Genomic DNA, 21,193 nt, shown 5'->3' with positions numbered 1-21,193 from the left:
AATTCCTCAACGAGATACTTGCAAACAGCATGTAAAAAGAATTATCCACCATGATCAATTGGGATTCATTCCTGGGTGACAGGGCTGGTTCAATATTCGCAAATCAATCAATGTGATACATCTCATCAACAAAAGAAAAGATAAAAACCATATGATTTTATCGATAGATGAAGGTAAAGCACTTGACAAGATACAGCATCCCTTCTTAATAAAGACCTTAGAGGAAGTCAGGATAGAAGGAACTTACTTAAATATCATAAAAGCCATCTATGAGAAGCCCTCAGCTAACATCATCCTCATTGGGGAAAAAGTGAGAACTTTCCCCCTGATATCAGAAACACAACAGGGATGTCCACTCTCACCACTGTTGTTTAATATAGTGCTGGGAGTCCTAGCATCAGCCATCAGACAGCAAAAGTATATCAAAGGCATCAGAACTGGCAAAGAAGAAGTCAAACTCTCACTTTTCGCAGACGATATAATATTCTACATAGAAAACCCGACAGATTCCACCAGAAGCCTGCAAGAACTGATCCATGAATTCAGCAAAGTTGCAAGGAACAAAATCAACTTAGAGAAATGGGTTGCATCTTTATACACCAATACTGAAGCAACAGAAAGAGAAATCAAGAAATGGATCCCATTCACACGTGCACAAAAAACAATAAAATACCTAGGAATAAATCTAACCGAAGATATAGGAGATCTGTATGATGAAAACTATAGAACACTTATGAGGGAAATTGAAGAAGACACAAATAAGTGGGAAAACATATCATGCTCATGGGTCGGAAGAATAAATATGGTTAAAATGTCATGNGGAGGATTAGGAGGAACTTAACGGAGGACCATGGGGGAGAAGAAGGGGAAAAAGAATTGGGGAGAGGGAAGGAGGCAAACCATGAGAGACTCTTGAATGCTGAGAACAAACTGAGGGCTGATGGGGATGGGGTAGAGGGGAATGGGGGTGATGGGCATGGAGGAGGGCACTTATGGGGATGAGCACTGAGTGTTATATGGAAACAAACTTGACAATACACCATTTAAGGAAAAAAAATTAAGTTAGGCTTTAAATTAGGTAAAAAGTAAAAAAGACATTTGGAATCATAAACTTGTTGGGTTAGGCCTGGTGCATTCATCAATGCCTTTACTAGTGACTTTTATATTTCTTCTCTTGTTAAGAAAAACAAATCTAATTTTTTGGTTTACTTTGATTCTGGTTAGAATGTATTTCTTTAGATGGAAAAAAAGTTTATTTTGATCTAATAAATGTTCACTCTAATTCTTTCTTAAGTTGTATTATTCTCAGTGTTTGCAGAATTATGGCTAGATGCAATATCACTTTATATAATTCTTCAGCAGCATGTAAGTTAAAAGCCACAGTCTGGATCTGACTTGGGAGGCCAAGTTCAGCACTCTTAGTTTTGATGTTTACTTGTTCAGAGGCAATGCACAGACAAACTGGTTTCATAAGCCTTCTCTAGCTCTGTGACTGTGTGATTCATAAAGATTGAAAGTCAGCTAAGTCTTTTATAATATGATCCTTGGAAGTAGCAATTGTAGGTGTAGTCATAAATTTAAAATTAATAATTTTTAATTAATCTTGATATCCTTTTCTTATTTGGATAGAAGTCATATTTCATTTGTATATTGACATTGTATATAATACATACTGAGTATGTATATATGTGTGTGTGTTTATTTATAGTACAAAATTGAAATACTTTGATGTACATACTGCCAATGATGTTGCCATTCCAGAGGGTTTCTCAGACTTTTCTCTTGCTAAAACAATTAGTAAAATTGAAGGGCAACTGGAGGAAGAAGGCTTACCTGATTGTATCGATGATGATATTTTTTGTGGTGTTAGTAATGACATTGGACCAGGTAAGTTTTGTTTATTTTTATCCTAATATCACAATCACTTAGATATTTGGGAACTATTTTTTTGCATTTCAAAAATGTATTATAATACCTTGCATTTGTTTCAAGATCATCTAGTGGGACATGATGGTAGGAGGAATGAGTGGAATTATAGATGAAATAAAATTGGTTATGAGTCAGTTGTTGAAAGTGGTTTTTCAATGAGAAAGTGGTTTTTCATTGTCTTTCTACTTTTATATAGGTTTAACGTTTTCCATTCTAAAAAGTAAAAATAAAAAAGACTCTCTGGTATTGGTTTCATTGACCACTTTTCAACTAAGGTTAAAATGCCCCATAGCTTATCATTAAAACATTCTACTTATGGCATGTCAAAAGGATAAATGAATCATTCATGTGGCATCAGTTAAAATAATCAAATTAGTTTTCTAATGAAAGTAATTTTCTTATGAACTCATTCTCTGCATATCACTTTGAAAAATAATAAGTTTAGATCCTTTAAAAACATTATCAGTAATGCCTCTAAAATTGTTGAATTTTTGAGGTGCCACCTATGCTGTTGTATACATAAAGACAATTGAATGTAGATAAACAGGTAATACTCAACTATAATTCTGTAAGTTCAGGCAAGCCACTTGGCCTCTCTGTAATCTTCAGTTCAAAATTTAGCAGTTTATATTAGATGGTCATAAGATTATCTTTAAAATTCTCTAATTCTGTGAAAACTATAACAATTTATATGTATGATGATAATTGTGCTGCATGGTAGTCATAAATGAGGAATTCATTTATGAATTTATTACATTTACTGGCTAATAAATGTAAGCTTTCTGGGGGTACTTGTCAGAAGAGAGAAAGAAATGAAGCAAGAAGTTGCCTTTACGTCTTTGTCAAGATGCCTTCAAGGACACACTGCTCATATGTAGGCTGTTTTTCAGTACATAGTTACCCATAGCCCCATGACAATATTCCTGCTTGCAGATACATAGAACCAGTAGAAACAGACTACCTTTTTTGTGTGTGTGTGTTTTTTTAATGTTTTATTTATTTCTAGGAGAGAGAGAGACCGCGTGAGCAGGGGAGGGTCAGAGAGAGAGGGAGTCACAGACTGAAACAGGCTCCAGGCTCTGAGCTGGCAGTTAGCACAGAGCCCGATGCGGGGCTCGAACCCACGAACCGTGAGATCATGACCTAAGCAAAAGTGGCCCAGTTATATCCCCCTTTGGGGGAGTTTTTCTCTTATTCGACATGATTGCCTAGAATGGGTATCTTACAGGCAAGAGGAAAAGATAATAAAGTAGTTTAGTAGCACATACTAGCTCGTAAGACTAAAGTCAGAGGGAGTTGGGGACGGAACGTTAATGCCGTGGCCTGCAGAGATGAGAGGTTAGTTGGGGAGAGAGAGATGGATGAAGTCATGCTCTCCATTTCCGCCTCCTTTACACTTAGAGAGCAGCTACTGCAAAGTTCATATTTTTAAATTTATCATTTCCCTTCTATCCTGTGCTAACCTGGAGTGACATGAGAGGTTTGAAGGAGAGTTGAGGCTGGAGAGATCTAGGTGGGTTAGAGCCAGTCATTGTTAATCAGCTCCCTGGTAACACTGGAAGCATTTAATAAGAGCTTTGGGCACACCTCGGTGGCTCAGTCAGTTAAACGTCAGACTCTTGATCTTGTCTCAGGTCATGATCTCACAGTCTGGGAGATCTGCCCCCCACATTGTCTTGTCAACACAGAGCCTGCTTGGGATTCTCTCTCACTTTCTCCCTTCATCTCTCCCTTGCGCCTCCCCAGCCCACAGGTCACGCATGTGTGCGCGCGCTCTCTCTCTCTCTCTTTCTCTCAATCCCAAATAATCTTAAAAAAAAAAAAAAAAAAAGCTTTGGAAGAGGAGTATGTATGAAGAGATTTTGTGTGTTCTGAGGGATATATTCTAATGACAGAGACCATTCAGGGTGTTTACTCAAGATCAGATCCATGAAAGCAAAGCTTGTTTTATCCCTATTATGCCTGGAACATTTGTAGAGACAATGTATATTTTTTGAATGAATGATTGAATGAATTATGGAGTGAGTTCTGATGTCAGTTTTACTTACTTGTAGAGGCCTAGAAACATCAAAGATTTACTGCTGATATCATTGAATAAAGAACTTTAGGTAGCAATGAAATACTTTGCAAAGGCAGATCTTACATTTTGTGGGGAAAAGCTTCAGCAGTAAGGTGTTAGTGTATTTCTCTGCTTCTAAGGCACATAGACTACATTATAACTTACATGAAATTGAGATGTGTGCTACAGTGAGTGGTATTTTATAATCAAAATGGCTAAGATTGAACTGAGTTTTGCTCCAGTGGTTTTCTGTTTTTTTCTACCAAACACTTGGGATGTTACCAACCTGAAACCACTTTAAATTTTGACTGAGGTATTTTGTACCATCTTGGTAAAGATGAATTCAGTCTGCAAATTTAATGTGAATACTGGCTTGTTCAGACTCTCTGGAGAGGTTTTAGGTTTTTTCCCCCTCTTTACTCAGCTCCAGTGTTGAAATGTGAAAAATTCCTTTCTGTTGGGTGGATTTGTTTTCCTTTACCTTGGTAGTATGGGTATTCACTGTCTTTTGTGTTCTCAAGCAGGGATCTCCTGATAAACACCCCATCTACAGCAGTATTTTTCCTCATAAAATAGTGGTCTACCTTCAATTAATGGCATCTTAGACTCAATGACAGACAATAAATGTAATTATTTAAATCCACAGAAGCACAGAACAGGTTTCTAAAGGCCAAACTCCGTGTTATGCAGGAGGAATTGGATAATGTTGTATATGAATGCAATAAAAAGGTATGTTTTTAAAACCTCTCAAAATAAATGCTCTGTATTTAAAGATTTTTTTGTGTGTGTGTATTTATTTTTGAGAAAGAGAGCACAAGTGGGGCAGGGACAGAGAAAGAGGGGGTACAGAAGTTCCAAAGTAGGTTCTATGTGCTGACAGCAGAGAGCCTGACGCGAGGCTCAAACTCAGGACCCGTCAGATCATGACCTGAGCTGAAGTCAGACGCTTAACTGACCGAGCCACCCAGGCACCCCTATATTTAAAGATATTTTAGGAGAAGTTTCAATTATTTTTAAAATATATATTTATTGAGGTATAATTTATAGTTAAATTTTGAATTAAAAATTGTACGTAGGGGCACCTGGATGGCTCAGTCGGTTAAGCGTCCGACTTCGGCTCAGGTCATGATCTCATGGTTCGTGGGTTCAAGCCCCGCATCGGGCTCTGTGCTAACTGCCAGCTCAGAGCCTGGAGCCTGTCTTCGGATTCTGTGTGTGTGTCTCTCTCTCTGACCCTCCCCTGCTCACGCTGTCTCTCTCTCTCTCTCAAAATTAAAACATTTAAAAAATAAATAAATAAAAAATAAAAATTGTGTGTAAATACCGAACTGTATTCTGAGATGTTGAATTTTCACTGAATGAAAGAATTTTAAATACTCCTTAGCAGTTAGAATTTTCTATATAAGTTTTACAAATGGAAGCTGTTAATCACAAATAAAACATCTGACTTCTATTTGTGAAGATGAGAATGGAATGCAATTTGTTATTCTCCTTGAAATAGATAAAAATATCTCATTAAAAATCATATGAAACTCCTTTTCGTTTTCTGCTTTATGTTTTGATAGCACGTCTTGTGTATTATTTCACATAATCTATAATTTTATAACTATAGGAAAATGAAATTCAGGATTTAAAGTCTCAAATAAAAAACTTTGAAGAAGATTGTATGAGACAGCAGCGAACAATTAATTTGCAACAGTCTCAAACAGAAAAATATAAAACTCTTTTTGAAGAGCTAAACAAAAAATGTGATGGATTACAGCAACAGCTGTCTTCAGTAGAAAAGGTAATAATTTTGCTATTCTTCTGACGTAATGTTAAATACACTATAAAACATTAAAGTTACATGTTGTGTAGACATCACTTTTGATGGTTCAGTTGTTTTGTTATTATTTACTAAAAAGTCTTCCATTATATATAGGAGAATATTAATAGCTTTATTGAGATACAATTCACATACAGTACAAACCACTCATAATTTTTTAAAAAATTTTTTAATGTTTATTTTTGAGAGCAAGACAGAGCACAAGGAGGGGAGGGGCAGAGAGAGAGAGAGGGACACACAGAATCCGAATCAGGTGAGAGAGAGAGAGAGAGAGACATACAGAATCCGAATCAGGCTCCAGGCTCCGCCAAGCTGTCAGCAAGAGCCCACACGAGGCTTGACCTCATGAGCGGTGAGATGACGGCCTGAGCCGAAGTTGGATACTTAACTGACTGAGCCACCCAGGTGCCCCCAAGTCACCCTTTTAAAGTATACAATTCACTGGCTTTTTTAAAAGTATTTTGAGAGACCGAGAGGGAGAGAGAGATCCCTAGGCAGGCTCTGCTCTGTCAGCACAGCCCAGTGCAGGCCTGAAACTCGTGAACCATGAGATGATGACCTGAGCTGAAATCGAGTCAGATGCCTAACTGACTGACCCACTGGGCATCCTCAATTTACTGGCTTTTAATATATTCACAGAGTTGTGCAACTATCACCATGATCAATTTTAGAACATATGCACTTAAATGAACATTTTAATTTAAATACAAGTTAGTTACCATATAGTATATAGTATAATAATGATTTCAGGAGTAGAATTTAGTGATTCATCACTTATCTATAACACCCAGTGCTTTGTCCTAGCAAGTGCTCTCCTTAATGCCCATCACTCATTTAGCCCATCCCCTCTCTGCTGATCTTCAGTTTGTTCCCTATATTTAAGAGTCTCTTATGGTTTGCCTCCCTCTCTGTTTTTGTCTTATTTATCCTTCCCTTCCCCTATGTTAAGAAACTGTTTTGTTTCCTAAATTACACATGAGTGAAGTCATATGATGTTTGTCTTTCTCTGACTTATTTCGCATAGCGTAATAAGCTATAGTTCCTTCTACATTGTTGCAAATGGCAAGATTTTATTCTTTTTGATCACTGAGTAATACTCCGTTGTATATATATGCCACATCTTAATCCATTCACCAGTCGATGGACATCTGGGCTCTTTCCATTCTTTGGCTCTTGTCTATAGTTCTGCTTTAAACATTGGTGTATATGTGCCCTTTGAAACAGCACACTATATCCCTTGGATAAAAACGTAGTAGTGCAATTGCTGGGTTGCAGAGTAGTTCTATTTTTAATTTTTTGAGGAACCTTCATACTCTTTTCGAGAGTGGCTGCACCAGTTTGCATTCCCACCAGCAGTGCTAAAGTGTTCCCCTTCCTCCACATCTGTTGTTTCCTGAGTTGTTAATGTTAGCTATTCTGACTGGTGTGAGGTATCTCATTGTGGTTTTAATTTGTATTTCCCTGATGATGAGGGATATTGAGCATCTTTTCATGTGTCTGTTAGCCATCTGAATATCTTCTTTGAAAAAGTATCTATGTCTTTTGCACATTTCTTCACTGGATTATTTGTTTTTTGGGTATTGAGTTTAATAAGTTCTTTATAGCTTTTGGGTACTAATCCTTTATCTGATATGCCCTTTGCAAATATCTTCTCCCATTCTGTCAGTTGCCTTTTAATTTTGATGATTGTTTCTTTCGCTGTGCAGAACGTTTTTTCTTGATGTGGTCCCAATATTTCATTTTTGCTTTTGTTTCCTTTGCCTCCAGAGACATGTCAAGTATGAAGTTTCTGCAGCCAAGGTCAAAGAGGTTGTTGCTTGCTTTATCTAGGATTTTGATGGCTTCCTGTCTTATATTTAGGTCTTTCATCCATTTTGAGTGTATTTTTATGTATGGCATAAGAAAGCGGCCCAGGTTCATTTCTCTGGATATTGCTGTCCAGTTTTCAGCAGCATTTGCTGAAGATACTGTCTTTATTCCATTGGATATTATTTCCTGTCAAAGATTAGTTGGCCATATGTTTGTGGGTCCATTTCTGGGTTCTCTAATCTGTTCCATTGATCTGAGTATTTGTTTTTGTGCCAATACCATACTGTTTTGATGATTTACAGCTTTTTAATACATCTTGACGTCTGGGATTGTGATGCCTCCAGCTTTGATTTTCTTTTTCAGGATTTCTTTGGCTATTCAGGGTCTTTTCCATACAATCTTTAGGATTGTTTGTTTTACCTCTGTGAGGAATGGTGGTGTTGTTTCGATAGGGATTGCATTGAATACGTAGATTGCTTTGGATAGTATCAACATTTTAACAATATTCTTTGAATCCATGAACATGGAATATTTTTCCATTTTTTTCATGTCTTCTCCAATTTATTTCATATACTTTCTATAGTTTCCAGTGTATAGATTTTTCACCTCTTCAGTTAGGTTTATTCATAGGTGTTTTACGGTTTTTGGTGCAATTGTAAGTGGGATTGATTCCTTGATTTTCTGTTGCTTCCTTATTGGTGTATAGGAGTGCAACCAATTTCTGTGCATTGATTTTATGCCCTGCGACTTTGCTGAATTCATGGGTCAGTTCTAGCTGTTTTTTGGTGGATTCTCTTGGGTTTCCCTGTAGAATATCATGTTGTCTGCAGAGTGAAAGTTTGACTTCCTCCTTGCCGATTTGGATGCTTTTTATTCCTTTGTGTTTGTTGAGGCTAGAACTTCTTCCAACACTATGTTGAATAACAGTGGCGAGAGTGGACATCCCTGTCGTGTTCCTCACATTAGGTGGAAAGCTCTCAGTTTTTTCCCATTGAGGATGATATTAGCAGTGGGTCGGTCTTTCATATATAGCTTTTATGATCTTGAGGTATGATCCTTCTATCCCTACTTTCTTGAGAGTTTTTATCAAGAAAGGATGGTGTATTTTGTCAAATGGTTTCTCTGCATCTATTAAGGGGTGTATGTGGTTCTTGTTCCTTGTTTTATTGATGTAATGTATCACATGGATTGTTTTGCAGATACTGAACCAGACTTGTATCCCAGTTATAAATCTCACTTGGTCGTGGTGAATAATTCTTTTAATGTATTGTTGAATCTGGTTGGCTAGATCTTGCTGAGGTTTGTTTCATCCATGTTCATCAGGGAAATTGGTCTATAGTTATCCTTTTTAGTGGGGTCTTAGTCTAGTTTTGGGATCAAGGTAATGCTGGCTTCATAGAATGAATTTGGAAGTTTTCATTCCATTTCTGATTTTTGGAACAGTTTCAAAAGAATAGATGCTAACTCTTTAAATGTCTGGTAGTGGGGCGCCCAGGTAGCTCAGTTGGTTAAGCGTTTGACTTCAGCTCAGGTCATGATCTCACAGTCTGTGGGTTTAAGCCCTGCATTGGGCTCTGTACTAACAACTCAGAGCCTGGAGCCTGTTTCAGATTCTGTGTGTCCCTTTCACTCTGCCCCTCCCCAGCTCGTGCTCTGTCACTCTCTGTCTCAAAAATAAACTTTAAAAAGAATTTAAAATAAAATAAAAAAATACATGTCTGGTTAGAATTCCCCTGGAAAGCCATCTGGCCCTGGACTCTTGTTATTTTGGGAGATTTTTTATTACTAATTCAATATCTTTACTGGCTATGGGTCTATTAAGTTTTTTTTAAATGTTTTATTTATTTCTGAGAGAGAGAGAAAGAGAGCGAAAGCACGAGCGTGAGCAGGGGAGGGTCAGAGAGAGAGGGAGACACAGAATCCGAAGCAGGCACAAGGCTCTGAGCTAGCTGCCAGCACAGAGCCTGATGCGGGGCTCGAACCCACAAACCATGAGATCATGACCTGAACCGAAGTTGGATGCTTAACTGACTGAGCCACCCAGGCACCCCTATTAAATTTTCTATTTCTTCCTTTTTCAGTTTTGGTAGTTTATTTGTTTCTAGTAATTTTTCCATTTCTTCCAGATTGCTTAATTTCTTAGTGTATACTTGCTCATAATCTCTTATGATTGTATTTCTGCAGTGTTGGTTGTGATCTCTCATCTTTCATTGTTGATTTTATTTATGTGGGTCCTCTCCTTTTTCTTTTTGGTCAGACTGGCTAGGGATTTAACAGTTTTGTTAATTCTTTCAAAAAACCAGCTCCTGGTTTTATTGATCTGCTCTACTGTTATCTGTGCTTCTGTGTGTGTGTGTGTGTGTGTGTGTGTGTGTGTGTGTGTGTGTGTGTGTGTGTGTGTGTTTTGGTTTTGGTTTCAGTAGCATTCATCTCTGCTCTAATCTTTATTATTTTCCATCTGCTGCTGTTTTTGGGTTTTATTTGCTGTTCTTTTTCCAGCTCTTTAGCCTTAAAGAGCTGGAAAAGGTTAGATTGTGTATCTGAGACCTTTTTCTTCTTTAGAAAGACCTGGATTGGTATATACTTCTCTCTTATGACCACCTTTGCTGTGTCCCAGAGGTTTTGGGCTATGGTGTTAACATTTTCATTGGCTTCCATGTACTTTTAAATTTTCTCTTTAACTTCTTGGTTACCCATTCATTCTTTAGTAGGATATTCTTTAGTCTCCAAGTATTTGTTATCTTTCCAAGTTTTTTCTTGTGGTTGATTTCGAGTTTCATAGCATTGTGGTCTGAAAATATTCACAGCATGATCTCGATCTTTTTGTACTTCTTGAGAGCTGATTTCTGTCCCAGTGTGTGACCTGTCCTGGAGAATGTCCCATGTGCACTCAAGAAGAATGTGTTTTCTGATGCTTTAGCATGAAATATTCGGAATACATCTGTTAAATCCATCTGATCCAGTGTGTCATTCAAAGCCTTTGTTTCCTTGTTAATTTTCTGTTTAGATGATCTGTCCATTGCTGTAAGTGGGGTGTTGAAGTCCTGTACTAGTATGGTATTCTTATCAATGAGTTTCTCTATGTTTGTGATTGTTTTATACATTTAGGTGTTTCCACATTTGGAGCATAAATGTTTATAATTGTTAGATCTTTTTGGTAGATAGACCCCTTATATGATATAATGCCCTTCTTCATCTCCTGTTACAGTCTTTATTTTAAAATCTAGATTGTCTGATATAAGTATTTCTACTCTGGCTTTCTTTTGTCAACCATTAGCAGGATAGATGGTTCTCCATCCCTTTACTTTCAATCCGAAGGTGTCTTTAAGTCTAAAATGGGTCTCTTGTAAACAGCATATGGATGGATCTTGTTTCCTTATCCATTCTGTTACCCTGTGTCTTTTGATTGGTATGTTTAGTCCATTGGTATTTAGAGTGGGTGGTGAAAGATGAATTTATTGCCATTAAGTTGCCTGTAGAGTTGGCATTTCTGATGGTGTTCTCTGGTCCTTTCTAGTCTTTGTTGCTTTTGGTCTTGTCTTGTCTTGTCTTGTCTTTCTTTCTTTCTTTCTTTCTTTCTTTCTTTCTTTCTTTCTTTCTTTCTTTCTTTCTTTTCTTCCTTTTCCTTTTCCTTTTCCTTTTCCTTCCTTCCTTTCTTTTTTTAAATTTTACTTTATGTTTTTGTCTTTTCTCTCCTCAGAGAGTTGCCCTTAAATTTTCCTGCAGAGCTGGTTTAATGGTCATGAACTCCTTTAGTTTTTATTTGTCTCGGTAACTTCTTATTTCTCCTTCTATTTATTTTGATAATTGAGGATATTTATTTATTTACNTTTGTGCCAATACCATACTGTCTGATGATGACAGCTTTGTAGTAGAAGCTAAAGTCTGGGATGGTGATACCTCCCGTTTTGGTTTTATTCTTCAGTATTGCTTTGGCAATTTGGGGTCTTTTGTGGTTCCATACAAATTTTAGGATAGTTCTAGTTTTGAGAAGTATGCTGGTGTAATTTGGATTGGAATTGCATTGAATGTGTAGATTGCTTTGGGTAGTCATGACATTTTAACTCTGTTTGTTCTTCTGATCCATGAGCATGGAATGTTTTCCCATTTCTTTGTGTCTTCTTCAGTTTCCTTCATAAGTTTTCTATAGTTTTCATCATACAGATCTCTTGTATCCTTGGTTAGGTTTATTCCTAGGTATCTTATGGTTTTTTGTGCAAGTGTGAATGGGATCCATTTCTTGATTTCTCTTTTTGTTGCTTCTTTATTGGTGTATAAAAATGCAACCGGTTTCTCTTTGTTGATTTTGTACCCTGCAACTTGGCGGAATTCATGGATCAGTTCTAGTAGGCTTCTGGTGGAGTCTGTCAGGTTTTCTACGTAGAGTATCATGTCATCTGTGAAAAGTGAAAGTTGTAGTTTAAAGACTCTTTTTCCCCCTGCTGCTTTCATGATTCTTTCATTGCCTGAGTATTTTGTGAATTTGACTATGATATGCCTTGCTGATGGTTGATTTTTGTTGAATCTAATGAGAGTTCTCTGTGCTTGCTGGATTTTGATGTTAGTGTTTTTCCCCAGGTTAAGAAAGTGTTCTGCTATGAGATGCTGACATGAACCTTCCACCCCTTTTTCTCTTCATTTCTAGGATCCCTGTGATTCAGATGTGATTCCTTTTTAATGAGTCACTCACTGAGTTCTCTAATTCTCATATCATGTTCTTTTGCCTTAGTTTCCCTCTTTTCTTCTGCTTCATTATCCTCCATAAGTGTGTCCTTTATATCGTTGATTTGCTACTCTGCTTCATCCTTCCTTGCTACCGTGGTATCTATTTGAGATTGCATCTCAGTTACAGCATTTTTTATTTCATCCTAACTAGATTTTACTTTTTATCTGCAGTAAGGTATTCTATGCTTGTTTCAACCCCAGGTAGTATTCTTATTATTGTGATTCTAAATTCTGTTTCATACATCTTGCTTTTATTGATTAACTCCCTGGCTGTCATTTCTTTCTATTCTTTCTTTTAGGGTGAATTCCTTCATTTCATCATTTTGAGGGAAGAAAAAGTATTAATAAAATGAAAATAAATAAAAAAATAAAAATTTAAAAATTAAAAGCAACACACACAACAAAACAAACAAAGGATACTAGATTCTAGATATGTTTTGGTCTGGTTGTTGAAAGAAGCTTGATAGAATAGAGAAAAAAAGGGAAAGAAAAGAATAGTAGGAAAATGTTTGAAGATTTTAAAAAATGAATACACTAAAATAGAATAAATTGAAATGATGAAAATAGAATTTAAAAAATTTACCAAAAAGTAAAAGATATAGTAGAAAAAATTAAAAATCTTTTTTGTAAAAACAAAAAATAAAAATAATATTTTTCTCTTTCTATAATCAAGAATAAGAAAAGAAAAAAATTTGAGAGATGGACATTTGGACTCCCCCTGAAGTCCAAGTCTGAACACTTAATAGTTCATAAACAAAGCAGACAGAAAGACTTGTGATGGACCTCTAGAGAACAGTTGGCTCAGTTGGACAGGGCTTAGTGTAATGGCTCCATTCTCCACTAAATGGCAGTGCTTAGTTTACTGGGGTGGATTGTTGTGGCGCATGTAGGTGTGTATGCACATGCACAGGAGGGCTGAAAATGACGTTGCCCGGGTACCCATTCTCTAGTATCAGAACTCTGTACTCTTGCTCACAGGCAGTCAAGCACCCCTCCTTGGTCTCTGGCTTCTCTCAACTCCCCACATTACCAAGCCTGCCAGGAAGCACCTCTCTTCTGAGTTTTATTTCAGATGGGGCTGTGTTTCCAAACACCTCACTTCTGAGGACCCTATAGCTTTGACCCACTTAGACCCTCTGGTGAAGGGTCTCACTGAGCAGTGGGTGGGTGCTGGCCCGCCCCCAGGAACAGTCACATGATTGTTTTGCTGCAGATGCCTAGATAGCGTGGCTGGGTGCCTCCCTGCCCCAGAAAAAGTTTGCAGAATTGTGTATCAGCAGCATTTCAGGGATTATGGTAAATCATGACACACATCTGGTGCCAGGCTTTACCCTCAACATCCTTGTTCCAACACCAGTGAACAGGGCTATTCTCTGGGATCCACTGGGACCTTTGCCTTTGGGGAGGCCACACAGCCTCTATCAAATGTCCTCTCAGCAGGGGAACTGCCACTCCCCCTGTGACCTGAGGACCCATTGAACCTCGCTGTCTTCTCCTGGTGATTCACCCTTCCTACTAGAGCTCTGCCTGGTATCAAGCTTCAGAGTTTCAGACTCTGTGCTCCCCTGCTCATAGAGTCTTAAAGGTATCTAAACCCTCTCCCTTCTCCATTCTCTCTTTCTTGTTCAGTCCATTGCAGGCTTTCTACTCTTTATCTCCAGCTGCTTTTGGGGAGAGTGCTTTTCCTGTAATTTCCACCCTCTCTCTGCAAGTAAAAACATCTTCCTACCCTTTGCGATTTCTCGCTCCTCAGTTACCTCTCTGCACCACGTATCTGCCAAATTCTGTGGTTCAGGTTGTGCAGATCGTTGTGTTGATCTTCAACTCAGTTTTCTAAGTGTACAACATGGTTTGGTGTTGATCTAGCTGCATTTCAGCGATGAGAGAGGCAAAGGAAACTTCCATGCTGCTCTGCCATCTTAGCTGGCAATTCTCAAACTTTTATCTGTGTCTTCTTTTCTTACATAAGAACTTAAATCTATAAAATTTCCTCTAAGTGCTGCCTTATTTGCATTCCACAAATTTTAATGTTGTCTTGATGTTTTCATTAAGTTCAAAATATTTTCCAATTTTCTTTATAATTTTCTTGACCATTGGGTTATATATTGTTTAATTTCTAAATATTGGGGATTTTTGATGTCTTTTTGTTGATTTCTAATTTAATTCTGTGGTGTGAGAACCTACTCTGTATGATTTCATTCTGTTAAAATTTGTATCAACTAGTTTTATGGACCAGCATCTCAATCAGTTATTGAGAGAGGGATGCTGTTGCTGAGATCTCTGACTGGAGTTGTGGAATTGTCTATTTCTCCTTTCAGTTATATCAGTTTTGGCTTGATATATTTTCAGTCTCTGTTCTGGATGCTTGCACGTTTGTGATTCTAGTGTTAATTATTAAAATTTTTTATTAATGCTCCTTTATAATTATAAATACTTTTTAAAAGTTTCTGATATTTTTTATTGCAAAGCTTGCTTACTTTGTCTGGTATTAGTGTAATAATTCCAGCCTCATTATGCATAGTGTTTTCTTGATATATATATTTTCATCTTTTTACTTGTCATCTGCCTTTATACTGAGAATGAGTTTGTTATAGCTGGTATAAAATTGGGGTTTGCTTTTTTATTTACTTCGATGGTCTCTGTCTCTTATTGGCATGTTCATACCAGTTATATTAATGCAGTTTTTATATTTGGATTTAAATCTATCATATTGCTTTTCTAACTGTTCTTTGTTACTTCTTTCCTCTTAAATTGAATATTTTTTAGTGTTATATTTTTTCCACTATTGGCTATATCTTTGTTTTATATTTTTATGTTAGATTTAACACAAAAAACACCACCAAAAATGTTTACATGCATAATTTACATCGAACACAAAAAAACATACTTACCATATCACATAGCTGTGGTACTGATCTACCTTCAAATCATATTATACCATTTCAAATAGCAATATACTCCATTTCTGCCTCCTTTCCTTTATGCTTTTGTTGTTATATATTTACTTTTAAATGTCATAAATCTCACAATATTTCCTTAAATAGTTACAGTTTAAAGAGATTAACATATGAAAATGCCTTTTATACTTGCCATTTCTGGTATTCTTCAGTCTTTAGATCTTTTTTTGAATATTTCTGCTTGAAATAATTAGTTTTTCAATTTTTGTGGTATCAGTTTGCTAATCACTGATTCCTTGTTTTTGTTTCTTTGAAAAAACACTGTTTTTCATTAAATTTTTTATTTTGAAAATTATAGATTCATAGGAAGCTGGAGAAATAATAGAGAGGTCCTGTGTACCCTTCACTCAGTTTCCCTCATTGATAACGGTGAACATAATTATAGTACAGTATGAAAACCAGGAAACTAGCATTGGTACATTCCACAGGCATTCTTCAGATTTCTTCAGTTTTGTATGCACTTGAGTTTGGACCTTTACATTTTTGAAGGCTATTTTCCTCTAGAGATAAAATTATCAATTGAAAATTTTTGTCTTTTAGTATTTTAAAGATACCAAACCATTGTCTTCTGGACTGTATCATTTCTGACAAAAATTTCACAGTAATTCTTTTCTTTCTACATTTTTATTTTTATATCTTTTATCTCTGCTCTTAAGATACTCTCTGTTACTGGTTTTCAGCAATTTGATAATGATGTGTATTCTCAGTTTTGTGTGGAGAATGTATTTATTCTGCTTGGAGTTTGTTGAACTTTTTGAATCTGTAGATTTATAGTGTTCCTCAAATGTGGACAATTTTGGCAATTATTTCTTTAAATATTTTTTCTTTACCGTCCTTTCTCTCCCTCACTTGAGACTTCAATTATATCTCTGTTAGACCACTTGATATTATCACACCAATAATATATCAGTGATATTAGATCACTGATGTTTTTAAGCCTTTTTCCTTTATATTTTTTGTTTAGGTAGATTCTATTGCTATGTCTTCATTACTTCACTGATGTTTTCTTTGCAATGTCTAATATGTTCTTATTCTTAACATTTGGATGTATTATTCCTCTGTAGAAGTTCCATTTGATTCTCTTTTATATTTTCAATTTATATTCTCATTATATTAATGTATATCATTAAAATAGCAATTTTGAAAGGATTGTCTGCTGGATCCATCATTTTTCCCATATACAGATTTGTTTCTCTTGACTACTTTTTCTCCTGGAGATCAATCACATTTTCTTGCTTCTTGGACTGCTTAGTGATTTTATACTGGATGCTAGACATTGTGAATGTTACATTGTTGAGTGTCTCTGTTTAGTGTGCTCTTTGAAGATAGTATTGGGTTTTAACAGATATTTTTCAGTTCATTCCCTTTGAGGCCTGTTTTTAAGTTTGGCTGGGTTGTGTCTAGAGTAGCCTTTAAGAATAATTCAACTCTAGGGGCCTGGGTGGCTTAGTCGGTTAAGCGTCCGACTTTCGCTTAGGTCATGATCTCACGGTTTGTGGGTTCGAGCCCCGCGTTGGGCTCTGTGCTGACTGCCAGCTCAGAGCATGGAGCCTGTTTCAGAGTCTGTATCTCCCTCTCTCTCTGACCCTCCCCTGTTCACGCTGTCTCTCTCTATCCTAGAAATAAATTAAAAAAAAAGAAAAAAAGAAAAATTCAACTCTACCACTAAGGTTTCTCTTAAAGAGATTCCAAAATCTCCACTGAATGCCTTAGATGATCACTATGGACTCTTGATTTCTGTCTGGTTAGAGTTCAAATGCCTGCCTTCCTTATGTGAACTGTGTGTGAATTGTTCTGTATACATTCTCTGCTTGTTCTTTGCTGGCCTTGTTAAGTTTTCCTGTATACAGGTCTGGCTTAGTCCTCAGTATGTAGATTCCTCAAGCTCCTTCCTAATGGAGCTGCTCTTTACTTGAACCCTTCTCAGATTTTCTAGCTGCCTCAGTCTCCTCCAACTCCCATCTCTGTCTCCTCAGCTGAACAGACCTTGAGCTCTGTGTTTTCTCCTCTCTGTGTCCATAGTGTGGATGTTGACTTGAGGCAGAATGCTGGGGTGATTATAGGACTACTTCATTTATTTCCCCTCTCTCAGGAATCTCAATCCTACTGTTTTTCCATGATCTCTAAATAGTTATTTAACATGTTTTGATTATTTTTTTAGTAGTTTATCATGTGTTTTTATGTTAGGTCCTTATTTCATAATATATGGGAGCCCTAATCTTTGTTTTATTTTGGTTTTGGTCAAATTAAAGTCAGCAGGTATATCCACAAGTTTCTCTGACCATGGATTATGTCACACAAACATGCTTATCATTAGTAACTAACTTTTTAAGAAGTCTGCTCTCTTCTTATCTTTTGCCCCAGCTAAAATTGATACTTGTATCATTTCCTGAAGGTGCTTTGTTCTTTTTTGCTTTCATAGCAAAACTCCTCAAAAACATTTTCTTAATTTCTTTATGTTCTTATCTTGCAAATTTTTGCCTAGATAAGTCCTGCAGAGATGTGATATTAATGGTCCTTATTTTTATTTAATATTATGTAGTTTACACATTGCTACCATGTACATAAGAGAGTTGTGTATAGTCATACACATTTTTTATTATACAGATCTGCATTTCCCCCTGGTTCTTTATTCCCTTCCTCCAAGCTTAGTTTTCATGTTCACTACTTAATTATCTGTTGTGTATTCTTAATTTCACTGCAAATCTAGTGTGTGGGCAAAACCCAAGCCTAGTTAAACTTAATGCTCTTGCTACTGCTTGCTTACTCAAGATTAGTGAATTTTGGCTGTCAGCAAAACAAGCAAACAAAATACCAGCCAAATGAATTGGTCCTACTTTAAATTTAATTTACAAATCTCAAGTGTAATGTCATTTTTCTCTCCCAAGTCAGTTCCCTCTCCTAAGATGATTATTAAACAGGTGATCTTTTCTCCTCAACTTTCCACTACCTCTTCTAACTTTCCCATTTTAAGTTCATGACTTTGCCCCCTGTTTTTTCTTTTTTTTTTTAATTTTTATTTATTTCTAGGAGAGAGAGAGAGAGAGAGCGTGAGCAAGGGAGGGTCAGAGAGAGAGGGAGTCACAGACTGAAACAGGCTCCAGGCTCTGAGCTAGCAGTCGGCACAGAGCCCGACGCGGGGCTCGAACCCACGAACCGCGAGATCATGACCTAAGCGAAAGTCAGACGCTCAACTGACTAAGCCACCCAGGCGCCCCTGCCCACTGTTTTCTAAGAAAATTAAGGATAACTCTTCCTCATCCTGTCACTAAATCTGTGAATGTCTCTGCCTCTGTACCCATCTACGCACTGCTTACCCCCTAATTTTTGACAATGGATTACTACCTCTGCTGCGTAAAGGCCTATCTCTTCACCATGCACTGGATCACATACCCTCTCTCCTACTCAAGGACTTTGCTTCTACAGTCATCCTGTCTTTCTCTTTGAAAAATCACATTCATCTATTGGAATTTTCATATTAGCATAGAAACATGTTGTAGAATATCTAATGTATTTTTAAAAACCTCCATAGATTTTAAATGTACCTCCAGCCCTATAACATTGCTATCCTTTATAGTGAAGCTTGTTAAAACAGTTGTTTATACTCAGTGTCTCTATTCCTCATTTGCCATTCTCTCCTGAAACTAGTCTAGTTAGGTTTCCATCTCTGCTCTGCCTCTGAAACCATTCTTAACCACGTTACCAGTAACCCACACTGCCATTTGTAGTCAGTTATTATTCCTTTTAGTAATTTATATCTCAGTAATATTTGCCATGGTTGATTACTCACTCCTTGAAACACTATTCATTTGGCTTCTGAGATAAAACACTTGATTTTCTTCCCTATTTTCTTGATCTTTATATGTTGGAGTGCCCAAGGCTCAGTCCTTGGCTCTCTTCACTTCTCTGTCCACATCCAGTTCTTAGATGCTCTCATTCACTTGAATGGCTTTATATACCATCCATATGTTGGTCACCCCTACATTTCTTTTTCTTGCTCTGACCTCTTCTTTGGTGCCCACTTGACACCTCTGCTTGGTTTGTTAAACTTCATATGTCTTAATAGGAGCTCTTGCTTCCCTTTTGCAGAGGGCTTCTCCCCTTCTCAGTAAAAGACAAGTTGTTTGGGCCAAAATCCAAGAGTCCTGTTGCTCCTTCTCTCTTTCCGCACGTACATCCAACCTGTTAAAAAAATCTGTCAATTCTATCTTCAAAATACATAGAATTAACCAACTCACTACTACTATCCAAGCCCCAGCTATTGTTGTTCACTTATACTAGTCCAGTGACCTCCTACATTGATAGTCCTACCTCAGTAGCAATACCATCTAGGTGATCTTTGAATAAGCTGAGTGGATTCCTACCTCAGGATTTTTGTTTTCATTATCCCTTTCAGTCTGTAATTATTCCCTCCAGATCTTTACAAGAATCATCTCATTTGGAAGCCTTCTCTAACCATTTTATATTTATTTATAAATATACCCCTCCCCCATCGCTCTGTCCCCTTACCCTTCTTTATTTTTCTTCATAGCCCTTATCACTACCATATATTACATATGAGTATGTATATATGTATGTACTTATCATCTATCTTTCCTCTAGAATGCAAGCTTTATGAGGGGAGGAACTTTGGCTAATTATATGTGCCCATCATTCATATAGATTAGTACCTGGCACATAGTAAATGCTAGATAAATGTGTTGAATAAGTAATTAGATATAGATTTCATTACTTCCAATTTCACATGTGGAAACTGAGTCTACCACAGCTCATAAGTGTTTCTAACTCCCAAGTTTATTGCTCTTTGTACTGTAGCCACAAGGTTTCTAAAACCTTATCTGATCGTTTACTTATCCTCATCTGATTATTCCTCTTCTAAATTACTGTGGCAATTAATTGTTCCTCTTAAAGCATTTGCTACGTTTCGTCCTATGCTTTGGCTACTGATACATACCTCTTTCTAGCCCTCTTGTAGTGCCTTATGAATGCTTTAAAAGTTGTTAGAGGATAGCAAATTATTTCTTCTTGGATCTCATACTATTTGAGTTTTAAAGTTATATTTTATTTTCTTTAAGCTATCTAGAATTTTCTTTTAAAACTAATGTAAAAGGGCTTGAGATCTTTAGTAAAAATTTTTCTCTAACAACATGTAAATTGCTTAACTTTGGTAACAATAGATTTATTTTATCGAGTATTTTCAGTATATAAGCTCTCTCATAAAAACACTGGTATTTTGTAAAGAGTAATTGAGTGTGACTGAAAACAGCAATGTTTTAAGCTTTTGGTAGGTTTTCCCTTGGTGGATTTACTCACATAGGAATACTTTATTTCCTATTTTACAATTCTAATGGCTATCATTTTTCTTTTTCACTTCTCCCAAGAAGGGAGCCAATATTGATGCACGGGTAGGGGAATATAATGTGGTATAGGATGGTTTTCATTTTCCTATGAAGCAGGTTACAAAGTCACCAGCAGAAAAGAGAAGGGCAGAGATTTATTTTTCATATTCTTATGAGAGGAGGCTGAAAGGAGGCAGCTAGAATTGTGGACTTTGTAGCTAATGAGAATCTCTGCTTTTTCCCTGTGAACAGTGAGATAAATCAAGCTTGCTCTTACTGTAGCTACCACCCACAAAGCTGTGAAGAAGGCTGGTGATAGCAGATGGTATCCATACACAGTTTGATTTGTTTAGAAACCTACATAAGAGCAGCATGTGTTTTGTTGTATTTTGTTTTGTTTTGCCCTTAATTACTCAGAGCCAGTGAGATCAGTTTTCAAATAAAACATAGTGATTCAGCCAGGAGAAAAAAAATTATAAAAGAAGAAAACAGACAACTGTATTTTTAATTGCATCATTTCAATTCCATGATATTTATTGAATATCTGTTG

At 36.7% G+C, this 21,193-nt stretch overlaps 1 protein-coding gene across 1 annotated transcript in view; it reads left to right on the top strand.

Annotated features, from left to right (window-relative positions):
- The window catches only part of TEX9 (testis expressed 9), a 53,881-nt gene that overhangs the window by 16,684 nt on the left and 16,004 nt on the right, over positions 1 to 21,193 (top strand). The window contains exons 7-9 of the mRNA XM_077748151.1: positions 1,709 to 1,887; positions 4,635 to 4,717; positions 5,601 to 5,774. Of these exons, the coding sequence (XP_077604277.1) occupies positions 1,709 to 1,887; positions 4,635 to 4,717; positions 5,601 to 5,774 (436 nt within the window). The remainder of the gene's footprint in view (positions 1 to 1,708; positions 1,888 to 4,634; positions 4,718 to 5,600; positions 5,775 to 21,193) is intronic.

The sequence above is a fragment of the Crocuta crocuta genome, unplaced genomic scaffold, assembly GCF_008692635.1.
Source record: "Crocuta crocuta isolate KB4526 unplaced genomic scaffold, BGI_CrCroc_1.0 scaffold130, whole genome shotgun sequence".
NCBI classification, from domain to species: Eukaryota; Metazoa; Chordata; class Mammalia; order Carnivora; family Hyaenidae; genus Crocuta; species Crocuta crocuta.
Note: the sequence above shows the minus strand (reverse complement) of the source record. Positions and strands in the feature narration are given on the sequence as shown.